The 16,369-nt window shown below is 33.3% G+C and overlaps 1 protein-coding gene across 2 annotated transcripts in view; it reads right to left on the bottom strand.

The window, feature by feature from the left end:
- The window catches only part of LOC140445960 (uncharacterized), a 144,875-nt gene that overhangs the window by 13,834 nt on the left and 114,672 nt on the right, over window positions 1-16,369 (bottom strand). For both annotated transcript variants that reach the window (XM_072538425.1, XM_072538424.1), the window contains exons 14-15: window positions 7,135-7,194; window positions 6,640-6,748 (exon numbers count right to left, since the gene is read on the bottom strand). In XM_072538425.1, coding sequence (XP_072394526.1) covers window positions 6,640-6,748; window positions 7,135-7,194 — 169 coding nt within the window. The remainder of the gene's footprint in view (window positions 1-6,639; window positions 6,749-7,134; window positions 7,195-16,369) is intronic.

Raw genomic sequence — 16,369 nt, 5'->3', positions numbered from 1 at the left:
CCTGTTCTCGATTCAAGTATCAAGTTACCTTTTCTAAGGTTATGTTGAAGAGATGGCATGCTAATGCGTCGCCTCTGTGTGTATCAAATGTTTCAGAGTTTCTTTACTTACTCTTACTCCGAAAGGTGAAACGCGTGCATCGTTCGCTCACGAGGCGGTGATTGTCACCTGCCAAGGTTTTTCCGATCTAATCGCACGGAATGGCGTTTCGTAAGGCTTGTCTTCCGATAAGCGTTCGTATGCTTTTCGTAGCGTCAATTAACCTACAGTCTGATTCGATTCGAGGACACTGACACGCGGAGAATTTTACTGGATCGGTAGCATATCTGTCAAAGAATAACTCAAGTGTCCTAATGCCATCTTAGCGAAGACAGAAACCTCGCGTAGAGCAAAAGGAAAAAAAGCTGGCGTGATATTGATATTTAATATGCATAGAGTCTGCGATATTACAGCCTATCGATCCTTTTGGCTTGACCAGTTTTCATCAAGAGGTGTCAGAAAAGTTGGCACAAGGATTAACTGGCTTGTGACGTTCAAGCGGAATTGCGAAATAGCGAAACAGAATTCGCCAAGCGTTAGATTTTTTTGCCATAGATAGGAAATATGAGCTGGGTTTAGTCCGTCGTGAGACTGGTAGTTTTATCCTACTGATGACTCATCGTTGCGATAGTCATCCTACTCAGTACGAGAGGAACCGCAGGTGCGGACATTTGGTTGACGCACTTACTCGAACGGGTAATGTAAGAAGCCGTGGGATGAAGCCTGAGCGCCTCTAAGGCTTCTTTCTAATAATAATAATAATATCGTATGGTATTTTACCCAGGGAGATCCTTTCGGACAGGTTCCAGCTCTAATTGCATCTTTAACCCTTCTTCAAGTAGCTAGTGCCGATGTACACTAGCCCAAGGGGACCTATAGCTTTGCGTGCCCTTCGAAGCACGGTCAACTTATCGTATCATTTTTAGAAACGAAACACATTCTTTCTGGTCAACAGAGGCAACGATATCTCTTGGAGTTCTGCGAATCGAAAGGTTCAAAACAATGTGACCTTACTAGGCAATCGAAGTTGGCTACGTTTGTCCCACGAGCCCTTATTTTCAGTTTACGGTGTACTTGCCAGTAGACCAAATCTTTAGTAAAACGATGTGTTGTTCTTAATTTTTATTGCGGATATCATCTTGGTCATCGGCATTTATATCATGACTATTAGTTTTCTTGGAACCCTTATTTTGTTTGTAGCGTGCATAAGCTAACTCTCACGATATTGTTATATGCTGCTTTAAAGTCGACAAATATGCGGTATAGGTCGATAAATACTTGGAACCCATGTTAGGAATACTTTATTATCTCGTTTCAGTTTATTTTTCCTTAAAAGATATTTTTCAAAACGTTTGTCCTATAAGCTTTAAAAAATATACCACAAGAAATTAAATACACTCTCCTCTTCCTTCTTCTTCATATTATGCATATCGTACTTTCCAACGTATCTACTAGTCTTCTTCTTTAAGTGCCGTCTCCCGATCGGAGGTTGGATATCATCATCACTATCTTTACTCTATCTTAACGAAGCTATTGAATAGCTTAACGTTTCGTTAAGCTATTCAATATTGGTTTAATCTTGCAATAATTTATATCATAACAGAAATCAAATAAAACCAGTTGATTCAATCATAGGCATCTTAATCTCATATATCATAGCCATTATTTTAACTTATTTTAAAAAAATATACAGGATCATCTATTTGAAATGACTAAGTTCATTAAATTTCCAGAAAAACGAGAAATCTGACAACAACATAGATACTGCCGTAAGATCGGCTGTATGACAAAACCCTCAGAAACCAAAATTTATATAAATCATGCAAACTCTTTATGAGATAATTGGGGCGTTCGATACTTATAACAAAAATAAACATCATTTACAATATTTTTGGGGAACCTTTTATTTATACTCGATGTTGTCGAAAAAACTGCATTTCAATTTTATTAAACAAAAAACTACAATACTAAAAATATCTTTAATGCGCGTGTATCATTCGGTCTACGTTTATGGCTGAAGATTATATGCGTTGAACTTTTTAAATTTAGCTTGCATTCAAGTGCAAGGTTATTTCAAAATCCATTTATCACTTTGATGTTTCAAGTATCTTTTTGTCTAGTCAGGCCATTTACTTCGAAAGTAATGGTCGAACGATTATAACTTTATATACGGAGATCGTTCAAAAGAATTCTAGTATAAAACATTTTAGTAATATTTCTCATGATATGATCGAGATTTTCTTACCAGTAATTTTTCTTTTTTTGATCTTAACAGCACATCACGATTTTGTTACCTAATCCATCTATGGTATTTTCAAGATGCGTCCATATAGTCACAGCTCAAAAACCTATGCAGATACATTGCTGAGAGTCTAATCACGTCTAATGTTCGCTTCCATTTCCATATATTTTTTGTGTTAGTTTAGTTAGATCGTGATAACAGTTTTGACTGTTAATACTATCATGTGTAAATGTGTCACATGTACTGTGTAAGTGGCTAATGCCCCAACCCGCGGTAATTTTATTTCATAGATTACTCTAATTAGTTTTTTTTTTCGACAGCCCTATATCGTTATCATTAAGGGCAATGTTTTGATTATAAAACAAATGATCGTAAAACGAAAGAACTTTCTTGCTGTCAATGTATAGACAGAAATAGCACGAAGAATAAGGTTTAGCAAAAACATGACATGACCTTCAAGAAATAAGATTGCACTAAAATAAATAGATTCTGTTTAACTTAATTCTTAATGATTTTGGTTGAGTACCCTTATTCTAGTTTAAACATGGAAGAAGTTTGGCCTTTCAGTTGAACACAGATTTTTGATATGATTATTTTTGTCTCTTCTGCGTAGGAGTTTATTTATATTGACTATCTTTGCATATCTGTATTTTTCTGTGCTGAATTTATTGCGCCTATGGATAGGTAGTTCTCTGTAGTCCCGATAGACGATATACCTCCATCAGGGATTAGTGCCCCTGCTCACCCTAACTCCTGGTTTCCAATTATCTCAATTAAGTTTCCAAGATAAAAAATTAAGGCCCTAGATCTCTGGCAGTTCCGAAGCCCCTTGTTATTTTGGTAGCAATTGGATGAGATGTGAAGAACGAAGAGTGCTAAAAATCCTCGAACCGAATCAGGTGACGAAATATGACGTCCATTTCACATATTAACATATTGTTCCAGGACTATGTCATCGAAGGGAAAATCATAGAATTGCAAGAATAACTTCAGCAGATAAAATATAATGGCATTGATATTATTGAAATAAGAAGAAAAGACATAGGACAAGTAACGTATATTTTCTATATAGATAATCTCATACGATCCCGGTATAAGAGAGATCTACTTCAGGGATGCGACCCTGTCCACGCAAGCCATGACTATCTCACAATCCTTTAAGGGGAAGAGGTCATGTTTGCAAGCTTCCTACTAAAAACTTATAAATCCTTTCAAATGGTCAACCCTCAAAACTAACCTAAAACGAAAGAAAAAACAACAATGGATGACTAACGAAATCCTGGAATTGATGGAGCAAAGAAGACAACTGAAACAGTAGAGAAGACTGTAGAAAGAAACAGAAATTAATAAAATAAAATATAAAATAGGACATCTACTCTAGTTAGTGTCATTATAAGATGGAACAAGAGATAAAACCTTAAATAATTCAGGGCTACCCTCCTAGAAGATTATTTAGCGATAAAGAAGTGGACATATTCTACAAAAATGTAGTAATAATTAATGATTTCAACGCGAAAATAGAAGAAAAAGAAAACCACGAAGAATTACCAATATATTGCCATGGAATAAGCACCTAAAGAGGCACATGGCTGTTGCAGTTCACACTGCTACATAACCTTTACTTATAAATACCTCCTTAAAAGTGTGTTATCTAATCGAAAAGAAATAGTCCAAGACGTAGAAGCGTTCAATAAGTTTTCAGTAGGTAGTGACCATCGAACTATAAGAGAAAAATTAGTTAAAAATGTCAAGAGGGGAAGAACCAAAGTTATAACAAGGAACAAGCTAACGAAGTAGACACCTCCATAAAACCCTTCTAAATATGCAAAAAATGTGAAGAATAGCCTTCAGAACCTATAGAGCGTAGACCTGGAAGAAATAATAGAGCAAATAATAAATACTTTTTGAGACGCTGTAAAAAGATCTTGTAGTAAATTATGTAGAATAATGAAGAGAGGAGAAATGAAAAAATGGAGTAAATCAGAAAATACAAATCATTTTGTGGAATCTATAAATCTGGCTCTAAACCACCCGCTTTCGACGAACGTTGAAGCCGTAAATAATGCAATATCAGAAGCGCTAATAACTGCACAAAAACAGTACTGTATTAAATCACCCGGAAATGAAGAGGTACGCGTGAAAAAAACCAAAAATCTCATTAAAGAAAGCAAAACCAAGTGAAGGAAGCAGAAAGGCGACTCAGCTGAACTTAAGAGCACAGAGATCTCAAAAGCAATTCGTAAAGATCAGAGGAAGAAATTGATCAGAAAATACAAAAGGTGATTGCGGAAAATGGAAATACGAAGATACTAAGATACTCAGAAAAAAGTTTTGTGATGGTAAAAAGGAAATTATTAAACTGAAAGACAAGGAAGGTAATACAACAACAAACAAAGAGAGAATATCAGAGGTGATAAAAAGTTTCTATGAAGACCTATGTAAAAGCCAGTTAATAGAAGAGAACAAATCACATGTTAGAGAACGCAAAGTATTAAATCAAGAATCCGAACTTCTGCCTATCAACGATAGAGGACGTGAAACGAACCCTAAAGGAAATGAAAAACAACAAGGCTTCTAGAGATAACCAAATAGTAATAGAAGCTGTTAAAGTAGGAGCCGGAAAGTGGCTGAAAGTAGTAACAACTATTTAACCTATGTCTAAACCAAAGTATAGTAAGTAATTGATCTCATATGACTGGTTAAAAACTTAAGTCAAATATTTTTTTTCTGCATTTAAATATATCAAAGAAAAAGATCATGGTAGTGGATAGACTACATAACAGTCATCCACATATAACCACGATTGACCGGTTTGAGGTTATGAGCTCTAACTTATATCTGGGATTATTGATCACAAACACAGGACCACTACAACAGGAATCAATAAAACGTAGATGTGATCTAGAAATAGTCGCCGTAAATAAGATGGCCATAGTATGGAAGGACTCTCAAATTTTACGAACTCTAATAAAAATGAGATTGATTAAATGCTTAATATTCCCAATACTGACATATGGATGTGAATCTTGGACCTTACGACAAGCGAACAGAAGAACAGTAGACGCCACTGAAATGTTCTGTTATTGAAGAACGTTACGAGTTGAGTGGAAGCGTGGACCGAGCACAGGACAAATAATTCAATTTTAAATGAGCTGCAGAATTAACATGCGCTGCAGATCCTCTAAGGTTAGTGCTAGAATTGCCGTATCGTCAGCATATCGAATATTTTCTATTGGAATCCCGTTCATTTTAATGCCTCCACTGTCTCCTTCTAGCTGTTACGACATGGGCTAAAAAGAAAATAAATATTGATGGTGAATACTCTGCCTTTTACAGATGATGACTGTTATACAACCGAGAGTTTAAATGAAGCTTACAAAATGATGAGGTAACTAAAACGCAATATAACAAATAAGGCTGAAGATAAACTTTCAAACAATAAAATACATGACCAATTTAGTTCCAAGTGGTATTAAAAGAATAGGTATCAAGAAAGTACATCAGGTTTTTATTTGAGATAAGCAGCGTTTGGTAAGAGGCGCCATATTTTAAAAGAAACGCCACTTACGCGACTTATTAAAATAAAAGAAGTTTACAACCAATGTGTACTGTCAGCAATAGTATACGGTCCCGAGTCATTAATATTGACTAAAACATTTGCCAGTAAATTAAGAGCAGTCCCAAGAGCAAAAGAAAGGGCAGTACTGGAGATAACAAGAAGATATATGATACCAAACAGAATAGTAAGAGAGAGGACTAAAACAACAAATGTCATAGAAAAGATTGCACAAGTCAAATGGACATGGGCTGGCTATAGAGCACGTTTAAATGATAATAGGTGGACCAAAAGACTCATAGAATGGAGACCTAGAGAAAATAAAAGGCACTGAGAAGATGGTTTTACAACTTACGAAAACAGCAGGAAATTGGAAGCAGAAAGTTCATAGTGGAAGAGGATGGAGAAGAAGTATGTCTAACAGTGGATGCAAGAGATTGACAGATGACGATGATACGGATAGTAATCCATTTCTTTTCATCTTCCCATTTCTCTTCTGGAATTTCACTAGCTAGTGGTTCATTACTATATGTTAATGCTAGTTTATTTCGACATTAATGTTTGTGTTTTTCTTGTTAGTTTTTTTACTATGTAGGTTATTACGAAATGATTGTGATCTGATACGCAGTTAGCGGTTCATTTTGAGATACAATAACTATTTTTGGAACTTGAAACTGCGAACAAAGTGATTTTATTGAATTTTAAAACTTATTTCATCGATTTATTACAATTTTCAGGATCACATTTTAGAATAATGTTGTTAAACACACTTCATAATATTAATTTTAATTAACAAACTTACCCTGGTGGAGTTGGAGTATTGATACTGTTTTGTTTGTCCAATTGTTGAAATTTAGCGAATGGCGATAGAGGCTTTTTGGTTACCTGTTGTTGGGTACTAATTTTCGTAACTAAACAAAAAACAAGTTTTTAAATAAGATATTTTATTATTTAAGGAAAGTTTATCCATAAATATTTACCGAATTGTTATCGAAATTCACTAATTTTGTCGAATTATCAAAAAAATGTGCACTACAATGTGAAATTAGTCTGTTTTCTACTTTTTCAATTTTATTTTGCTTGTAGTAAAAACAATTTTAACTTTTCTGCGCTTTCCCACGATTTGTAAGTTTATAAATGAATTGTAAATAAGACAGTGGATTTTCTAAATAGTTGAAAAAGTTTTCCTCGATAATATTTTGTCGGTAAATTTTTATCGACGAATTTTTTAAGATATAGTGAACTTTAGCTTTAGCTTTATATCTCTAAATACGAATCTATACATGTAAAATCTTACCTTTGGTTGTGGTAGTAGTTGTCGGTGTCTCACTCGACGATTTTTCAACAGTCACACTTTCTGAAAATAACAACAAAATAATTACGACTCCTGTAATACCAACAAGTTTTGGTTATTCAAAAATGAGAAAAAATGTAAAAGTTAGTCGACTAAATAATTAAAAAATGCAATAAAAACAACGTAAAATAAATCAGTTAAACAAAAACGAATATTAGTATGAAAAACATTAGTAAAAACAGAACAAAATTAGACTATGTTAATATAGAGGTAAAAAATTCTTTAGGCGATGTTTTAAAGAAATCAGATGTTAAGCTACGAATTTTCTTCGATTTTGTACATGAAGGTATAGGAATTTGGATTACCGATCCTAACATTAGACTACGCAATAACTCTCAGAAATACTCGTATATTTCAAACAAAACAATAAAGAAACAAAGTAGTCAACTATTTTGGTCTTTCTTTTTGTCGCCTTGCAATTTTTCAAGTAAAATCGTTTATCGTTTTCCCGGAAATTTTCACTAAATGATGCATCCCCTTATTTGGCCCGAAAATAAACACAAACCATCTGTCCAAACATACAAAATAGTAGATTTAAAAATAGCGAGTTTTTGTATCGTTTTTGTGCTGGCAAATCGTGAACTTGAAAATTTTAAGCTCATTTCGCTATTTTTAGTAACGCAAAAATTTAGTTTTAAAATAAACTGACCTTAAGAAACCCCAAAAATCGTTTTGCGCTTTAAATCATGCGAAAGTGCGGTGCTGTATATACAGGACAGTTCAGTAAAGGGTGGAAATCAGAGATTTTTAGAAATGAGAAAGTTAATGTTTTGACATGTCTTGATAAATAAGTTGGATCTTATGTGTTAAGTGTGTTGCATATCTACTGCTGGGTATAAAGATTCAGGAGATTTTAATTTGGTGTGATTCTCCCACGTGTAAAATTGATATTAAAAATAAGGACAGTATTATAGTTGGTTAATGGGTAACTCGTTTCTAAGATTGGGAACTTTATAGTTGTAATCCAAGATGAAGTTATTAATTCAAACAACTTCATTAACCAAGTACAGAAACATAACTTTTGGTTTTGATTGAGATTCTTTTCGCTGTCATCTGTTTCAGTATTATTTCATTCTCATTTGATCAATTCATTCTCAACACTTAGATACAAAATAAACACAACAGGTTTATATTTGCCAACATATTTGAATTGCATCTTTTGTTACATTTTTAGTCTAATTTTAATAATTTTTTTAACAAACTGTACACAAAATCACCAATTTTAACTTGCATGTACAGTCTTTACTTAAAAGTTTGTAGTGGAATCATTTCGCAACCAAATTTTTTCAAAATATCAATTTTTGTTAAGAATTTGTCATTCTCGACATTTTTTTATTGTGTTTTTAAGTGTATTGGTTAGTCTTTAAGAGAAAAATTATGAACTTGTCATCAACAGTCCTTTAAAAGTAATTTTTTGGCGAGGCGGATTTTCTCGTTAACTCCTTGTTTTCATAATATCAGTGGGACAGTGATCTTATGTATACAAGACCGATCCTTTATGTTCATCGTTTTACCATCTAAAGGGTATTCAAACAATTTCAACAAATTCGTAGAAATATATTGATGGCGGATGTCTTCAAAATAAAGAATTTTGCTATATCGTCATTTAAAATCAATTTAGTCAATAAATCAACTTCAAGAAGTCCGAGAAATATTGATAGCTTGTGGATACTTTGACGTGTTTGGTTTGAAATTTTGTAGACCAGCAAGTGAATCCAAATTTTTTCCGCGTCACCGAGTAGCAAGACAGCAATTTGCCACTACACATTTACATTGAAACTTAGTGCATTGTAATGATGTGCTTTTTACTGACGGGTCCAGATTCTGCTTACAGTCTTTAAACGGCCGTAAAAAGAGTATGGAGAATCAACGGAGAGAGATTCGTAGATTGAGTTCAGTCCCCGTCTAAGCTATGGAGGACATTCAATGGTATGGGAAGGTAAAAGACGGGAGACCAGCAAGGAGTTAACGATCATTGATAGATCATTGTCGATATATTGAGGAGATCTTAGTCGATCATGTTATACCTTTCAGTGGATATATTGGCAATTGTTTTATTTTAATGCCGCATTAACAAAATGAACTAGACAGCATGTTCGCCTGATCTCACATCCTAGAAAATATGTGGGACATACTTGATAGACAAGTCAAAGATCGTGAAATGGCTCCGGCTACGGTCAATAAGAGTCAAGATATAGCCCTTCTGGTACTATTGAATACTGGTACGAAATATTGAATTAATTTTTTTGTAAAAAGTAGATATATACATTTCATTAAGTTCGTTATAGTTAAATTGGCCTGCATTAATAAATACAATTATTATTGTGACACTCTTGTTATTAGTTTAAATTTCTTTCTGCTTTTATTCACTCTTTGATAGACTTTTTTAGTTTCTTTGTGCTTATTTATTGATTCTAGCGGTCGCAGCTTTTTCGATATAAATTATGCCTTTTATCCTCCATGTACTTTCTTCTCCACCATCCTTAGCCATCTTCAGTTTTCTACTGTCTGTCTATTTCATTTTCCTAAATACTTTACTTTCTCTTTCTGTTATATTTTGGCATTCTTCATCAAACGATCCTCTGTTTTTTCTGTTTATCTATAATGTCTTTAGCGGCTTTATGTATGATTTTCTTACAGGCTTCCCATTCTTCATTTAATTCTCGAACATTTGACGAGAAGCTTTCCAATTTTTCCCTTGTATTTCTTGTTTGTATTTTTTAATTAATCTGTTTTATATTTTTTAAATATTATTTCTTTGGTATCTCCAAGGAGATATCATATAATGTACCCAATAAATTCCCCAGGACAGGTTACCAATCTATAGCTAGGTGAGTCAGATATTTATCTAGTAGTTTTTAACAGTTTTTTCCTGCGGTACTTGATTATTGATGAAACGTTAGTTTATATCTATAAGCCAGAGAAATAAACAATGAAAGCAGTGAATAAATAGTGGAGAAGAGCAAAACAGTCTAATCGGCTGAAAAGGCACTTTTTTACTGTGGTTGTTAATTAATAATAAAGCACAGTAAAAGCTGGTACTATACGACCAAGCTGAGTTAAACTGCGACCTTGAGCCACCAAGAAGAAGACGTTATTGTTTTACTTCCATTATATGGATCGGTGTTGCCAGATAATTAACAGCACAACCGGTGGGAATGAGAAGACGGAGTAGACCAAAGCTAAGGTGGATAGACAGGGTAACACAGGATGCTGGCAGAATCGGTGTTACCAACTGGAAGACCCAAGCAAGAGACAGAGCAGAATGGCGCATAAAGCTTGAGAAAGTCGAGGCCTTTTAAAGGCTGTAGCACCATGATGATGATGAAGAATTCTTTAGTGCTAGCGCTGCGTCATACATATTCTTCAGCATAGTTCTATAGTAATGCTGTGAAACGAACAGTACAGGCTTCATTGGTGTACTGATCATCCCTCTCCATCGTTTCCTTCATGCTGATATCTATTTAGCCTTCGCGTCTTAATTCTGTTTTTTTGTATATTATATTCTTCTAATTTCTTTAAGTAATTAATTTAATATCTATTTAAAAAGCATTTTCTAGAACTAAGACCTCAACAAGACATGGCTCCGTAAGGCTGATCACATTTAGGTAACCAAGCAGCTGCGCATAACGATTCCATTATCTCGTGATAAATTGAAGTATGTAGGAACTATATAAAAAAGTAAACTAAAATAAAAAAAAACTCGAAGAATACAAAAACACATCGTTAACGTTAAAACTTGCTATTTAGGCAAGATGGAAATATTTGTTTGTTTACAGACTATATATTTATACTTGAATAACTGTTACAAAAGTAAAAAATATAAACAAGGATATACATATGGTATTTGTTGATTTTAAGAAGGTTTGTGGCACAATCAGTAAAGTAATACACAAGTTGGAAATACAGGAAGAATCAATAGGGCTACAAAATTATGTACAAAGGAAACGGAATGTTTATTAAATTGGAAACGAAACCGTAGGAAACTTCAATACAACAAAGGTTCAAAGGTATGTTCCACATTTCCAGTACATACTATTTAATATATACTTGCCTCATAGGTAGAACGAAGAGAGACCAACTTAAAGATTTCTGAAGAAACAGGTTATTAGATACGTGGATTGGAGCGATGTCAATAGGAGAGGTTGAGACAGGAAAAGAAGCAAAAATTTAATATCAGTCTCAAAGATAGTTAAAATACATAAATAAAAAATATTCATTCAATAACTTTTTGTGTTTAAAAGAAGCAGATACACGTCATAAATGTGTATTTAAATTAAAATAAAAATAAAAAGCGTGTGTATGAATTGTAAGATATCTTAATCAATTTATAAAATACACATATGTCCAAAAGTTTGGAATATTGGAATATTTCATATTTCTATTGATTTTTATATATAAAATCTTCTGAATAAGTAAACATCATTTTGTTTCAATTCTCAACAATACTAAATAAATCTCAAAACCAGATAAACGATATGCGAAAAAAATATTTATTTTCTTGGAGTGAAAAACTTTCAATGTACATTTAAAAATAAATTAGTATAGAAAAAAATAATTTTTAATAAAACTAATAATAAATATTTCCTCCATTGGCCTGTAAGCAAGCCTGTAGGCGATTTGGAATGCTGCCGATTAACTGGTCGAGCTGGGCTTGCGGAATTCTATCCCACTCTTCACGAGCAGCATTTTTAAATTCTCGAAGTGTAATAGGGGGATTGTTTCGCTTCTTGATGCGTGTTTTGAGAATGTCCCAAGCATGTTCAATAATGTTAATGTCGGGGGAATTCGAGGGCTACTGTAATGTAGATATTCCTTTTTCTTTAAGAAAATTTTGTACTGCTGATGTTTGATGAGGAGGTGCGTTATCATGCATAAACACAAATTCATCACCTACTGCCCCTCGGAATAGACGTACGACAGAATTTAAAACTTCCTTGATGTATACAGCACCAGTGACTCTTCTCTCCAGAACCAGCAGTGACGTCCGTGTACCACTCATAATACCACCCCAAACCATAATACTGCCACCTTCAAATGGGACACGCGGTTGAGCTATTTCTAGTGGCTCTTGTCGTCCTGGGGCCCTCCAAACCAGTGTTCTTCGCGACTCAGATACCAAGTCAATTTTTGACTCATCAGAGAACATCACGTTATTCCAGTTAGGATCATGATGCACCATTTCTCTAGCCCTTTGCAACCTTACTATTTTGTGTTGGTAGGTTAGTTTAGGAACACGTAGCGGTCTTCTACGGTACAAATTTACCGCATTTAGTCTGCGTGTTATTGTTTGCCGTGAAATATTCAGTCCTTGAAGCCTAGAAATTACTCTGATTATACCACTTGTAGATTCCAGACGATTTCTACGAGCTATAAATGTTATTTGCCGGTCTTGTGCTGCTGTTGTACATCGATTTCTACCACTTCTGGGACGATCCTTGACGTCATTTGTATCTTGGAATTTTTTTTTAATTTTCGATACAGCACTCTGAGTAACATTAGCAATATTAGCGATATAACTTTGACTAAAGTCCTGTTGTAATAAAACAATTACTCTGGATCTGTCAAAATGAAATATCACGTTTTAAGGCATTTTTAAACGGCTCAATTCAAATTTAAACAAAGACTGAAATAATGTGTAAATACGCTAATCAGTTAAATGTGCCAAAAATCATACAAAAACGATTCAAATTTTTTATCATCTTCATTTAATAACCCTCTAGAATGAATATCAACAACAGTTTTAAAACCACCATAGGCGTAGATATATTATTTGTACGTATTCCAAACTTTTGGACATGTGTGTACATTTTATATATAACGTTTAAATATTATAGATGACAGAATAATTGTTTCAAATATCTGTTATTCGTTATAATAAAGTAGTTAAAATAATAACAACAATACGGCATAAAATATTTATTTAAGAGTATTTCCTATCTTTCAAAATGTTCAAAGATGCAAAGTATTGAACTAAAAGCTCGTTTTATAAAGATAATTATTTATAAATCCGGAAACTAATTGTCGAAATCAACTTCAGATTTCTGCTTTAATCTGTGCATTCTAAGAATTGCAAGGCAAACAGACGTTGATAAAGATGTAATTAGAGACATGGGGAATTTAAAATTACATTCCACAACATATCTCCTCAACTAAGCAAAAATCCTTAGCGAATTGGTTTCTAGTGCTCATACAGAGTATACCGAAATAAAATGATTTCACGTAAAGTGCGTCTGTATATCCGCTTATACGTATTTCATCCTAAAAGGAATCTTCCACTACTACGACAGGAAAGATTGTTTTCAACGAGCGTTTGTAAATATCCGCTCCGAAGATTCCTGTTCTCCGAAGAGATATGTTGTGGAATGCAATTTTAGATTCCCCAAGTCTCTAATTACATCTTTATCACCGTTTGTTTTGCCTTTGCAATTCTTAGAAGGCACATATTAAAGCAGAAATCTGAATTTGGTTTCGACAATTAGTTTCCGGATTTATTATTATCAGATGTCGCTATTGCGCACATATCGAAGCCATTTTAGTGTTGCTTCTACTACGACAGGAAAGATTGTTTTCACGTTCAGAGCGTTTGTAAATAGCCACTCTGAAGATTCATTTTAGGATGAAATACCTAAAGCGGATATACAGACGCACTATACGTGAAATCAAATATTAACTGTCTTCACTTTTATAATTATTCATGTATAATTTCTGAGACAGGCTAAACAGTTCAGTCTTCCTATAAAAAAATCATCGATTTCACGTAAGAATCATGTACGGATATTTTTGAAAGTTCTAAAAGGTATATAAGGAATACCTTAAGGTATATGAGGGGTAGCTTAAGGTTTATGAGGGGTAGCTTATGACAAATACAGTTGATTTTTCTTTGTTTTTATTTTTAAATCAAAAAAAGGATTTGTCATCAGCTACTCCTCATATATCTTTTAGAACCTTCAAATACCCGTATAAGATTTTTTCAGCTGTTTTTTTTACTGGTCTAAGATATCTAAGTGAGTGTTTGCATGAATATCTTATTTCGTTGTTGGTTTACTGTTGTTTAACTGTAAAATCTACTTATGAAAGGAGCAAAATATAAATAGTAGAGTATTACTATCGAATATAAACTAATAAAAACAGAAAACACAGAATCAAATCTGTAAGAAAATTTATTAAATGTTTTGTAGTATATGTATTCAAAAATTATGTTTACATGTGATAAAATTTTAGTGACAATGGCCTCACCTAGTGTGTTATATTAGCCTAAGATTTATATCAATTAATAGTATTTATGACAAATTTATAATAGTAATTTTTGACAAAAATTTTATTTAGCTCACTTATTTTTTAAATAAAATACGCTGCTCCTAACGTATATGCATGTTTTTTATATGTATCACATTAAAGCTATTTTTTTTTTCTTAATATGAAAATATAAGTTTGCCTGAGAAAAATTTTCGAAAATAAGGGTTTCCGGCTGTTAAAAACTGGCTGTATTAAAGATAAAATAAAAGACAGCTAGCGCGCACCTCTGCTGGTTTGAAGTGTCAGTTGTGTGAGTTTTTAAAGCATGCGTCGATAGATATATAATAATATACATATTATTAATTGTCAAACCAGTTTTGTTGGACTCTAACTCTATTTTACTATATCTTTGATACTTCGCGTTTGTAACAGCTGTCAACCCTAATTTGCGACCATTTTTCAAAGGCAATCTTATATTATCACATTAAGAAAAAATTAGCTTGAATTTGGTTTAAAAAACATACATATACGTTATGAGCAGCGTATTTTATTTAAACAATAAATGAGCGAAATAAAGTTTTTGTCAAAAATTAATGACTATTAATTAAATTAAAAATAATTGCGGCCACTTTTTACTGGCAATATATTATCAATGTATTTTCCTAATTTTTAATGGATATAAGAATGTGATTTTGATGAACTACGTAGTGATCCTGCAGTGGGAGCTTGTACTATATGGATGTGAAAGCTGGATAATGACGCAAGGAGATAGCTGTAGAACCAACGCACGCAAAATTAGATTTTTCAAAATAGTGAACGGCATTACAAAACTTGATAGATAGATAGAGAAATCAAGACGTAAGACAATCAAAAGATCAATAAGAAAATAAAAGAATATGAAATAGAAACATGATAAAAAGCAGAATGGATGAAAATAGATTAATTAAACAAAGACTAAATTATAAACCGAAAGGAAAAGAAATGTAAGAGGTCCTTTGAAAAAATGACACACCAAACGACCAAACACTGAAATGAAGAACATGCTTTTATTGGGGCCGTTTTCTTTCACAACTCGTCCATGTTTCCTTAGTGCTATATTTGTAGTACAACTCCACATTTGTATGAACTACACCGTACAAGCTTTAAAAAGTTTTCTTGCAATATGAGATGCTCCATTTGTTTTTGATTAGCATATTTTCAAAAGTTATTTAAAAAACAGTATACCTGATTAGCTTAACCTATATAGATAGCTGACTGGATAGTACAATAACTTATTTTTCTACAACGCTGGCTCTTATATGGAATAGAAACCTGGACTCTTAAGTATGAATAGAGTTGTAAATAAAGCTACTTCTTCTTCGTATACCTCATCCTTTAAAGACGTTGGCGATCATCACGGTCCATTTTGCTGACTGTGCAGCAGTTCTGAAGAATTTTATTATTGTTTTTTAACTCCATTGCTTTAAATTTTTCAACCAAGACGTACGTCGTCTCCCCGGTCCTCTTTTTTCTTCCACTTTCCCTTTTAACCTTTAAACATTTAATTTGTTTAACCAATCACATTAACTCTTTTTTCATTTCTTAGTATGTGACCAAAGTAGCCCATTTTTCTTTACTTCATAGTGTTGAGTTTTTCTGTTTTGGTCTTCATTAATGTTTCCGTGTTTGTTACGTGTCTTGTCGATGATATTTTCGACATTCTTCAATAACACCATATCTCAAAGCTGGCAAGTCTTTTTTCAGTCGCGTCCGTAATTGTCCAGGCTTCAACTCCATATAAAAGGGTAGACAATACGTAGCATCTTAATATTTTAGTTCTAATTTCGATTTCCAGTTTTCCATTGCATAATACTGCTTTCATTTTATAGAAAGCTCTTTTGGCTATCTTAATGCGTTTTTATTTCAAAGCTGCAGTCCCAATAGTAATTTTAGTTCACAT

Source organism: Diabrotica undecimpunctata, chromosome 7 (genome assembly GCF_040954645.1).
Source record: "Diabrotica undecimpunctata isolate CICGRU chromosome 7, icDiaUnde3, whole genome shotgun sequence".
Lineage (NCBI taxonomy): Eukaryota > Metazoa > Arthropoda > Insecta > Coleoptera > Chrysomelidae > Diabrotica > Diabrotica undecimpunctata.
The sequence above is the reverse complement of the archived record's forward strand: the minus strand, read 5'-3'. Positions and strand labels throughout refer to the sequence as shown.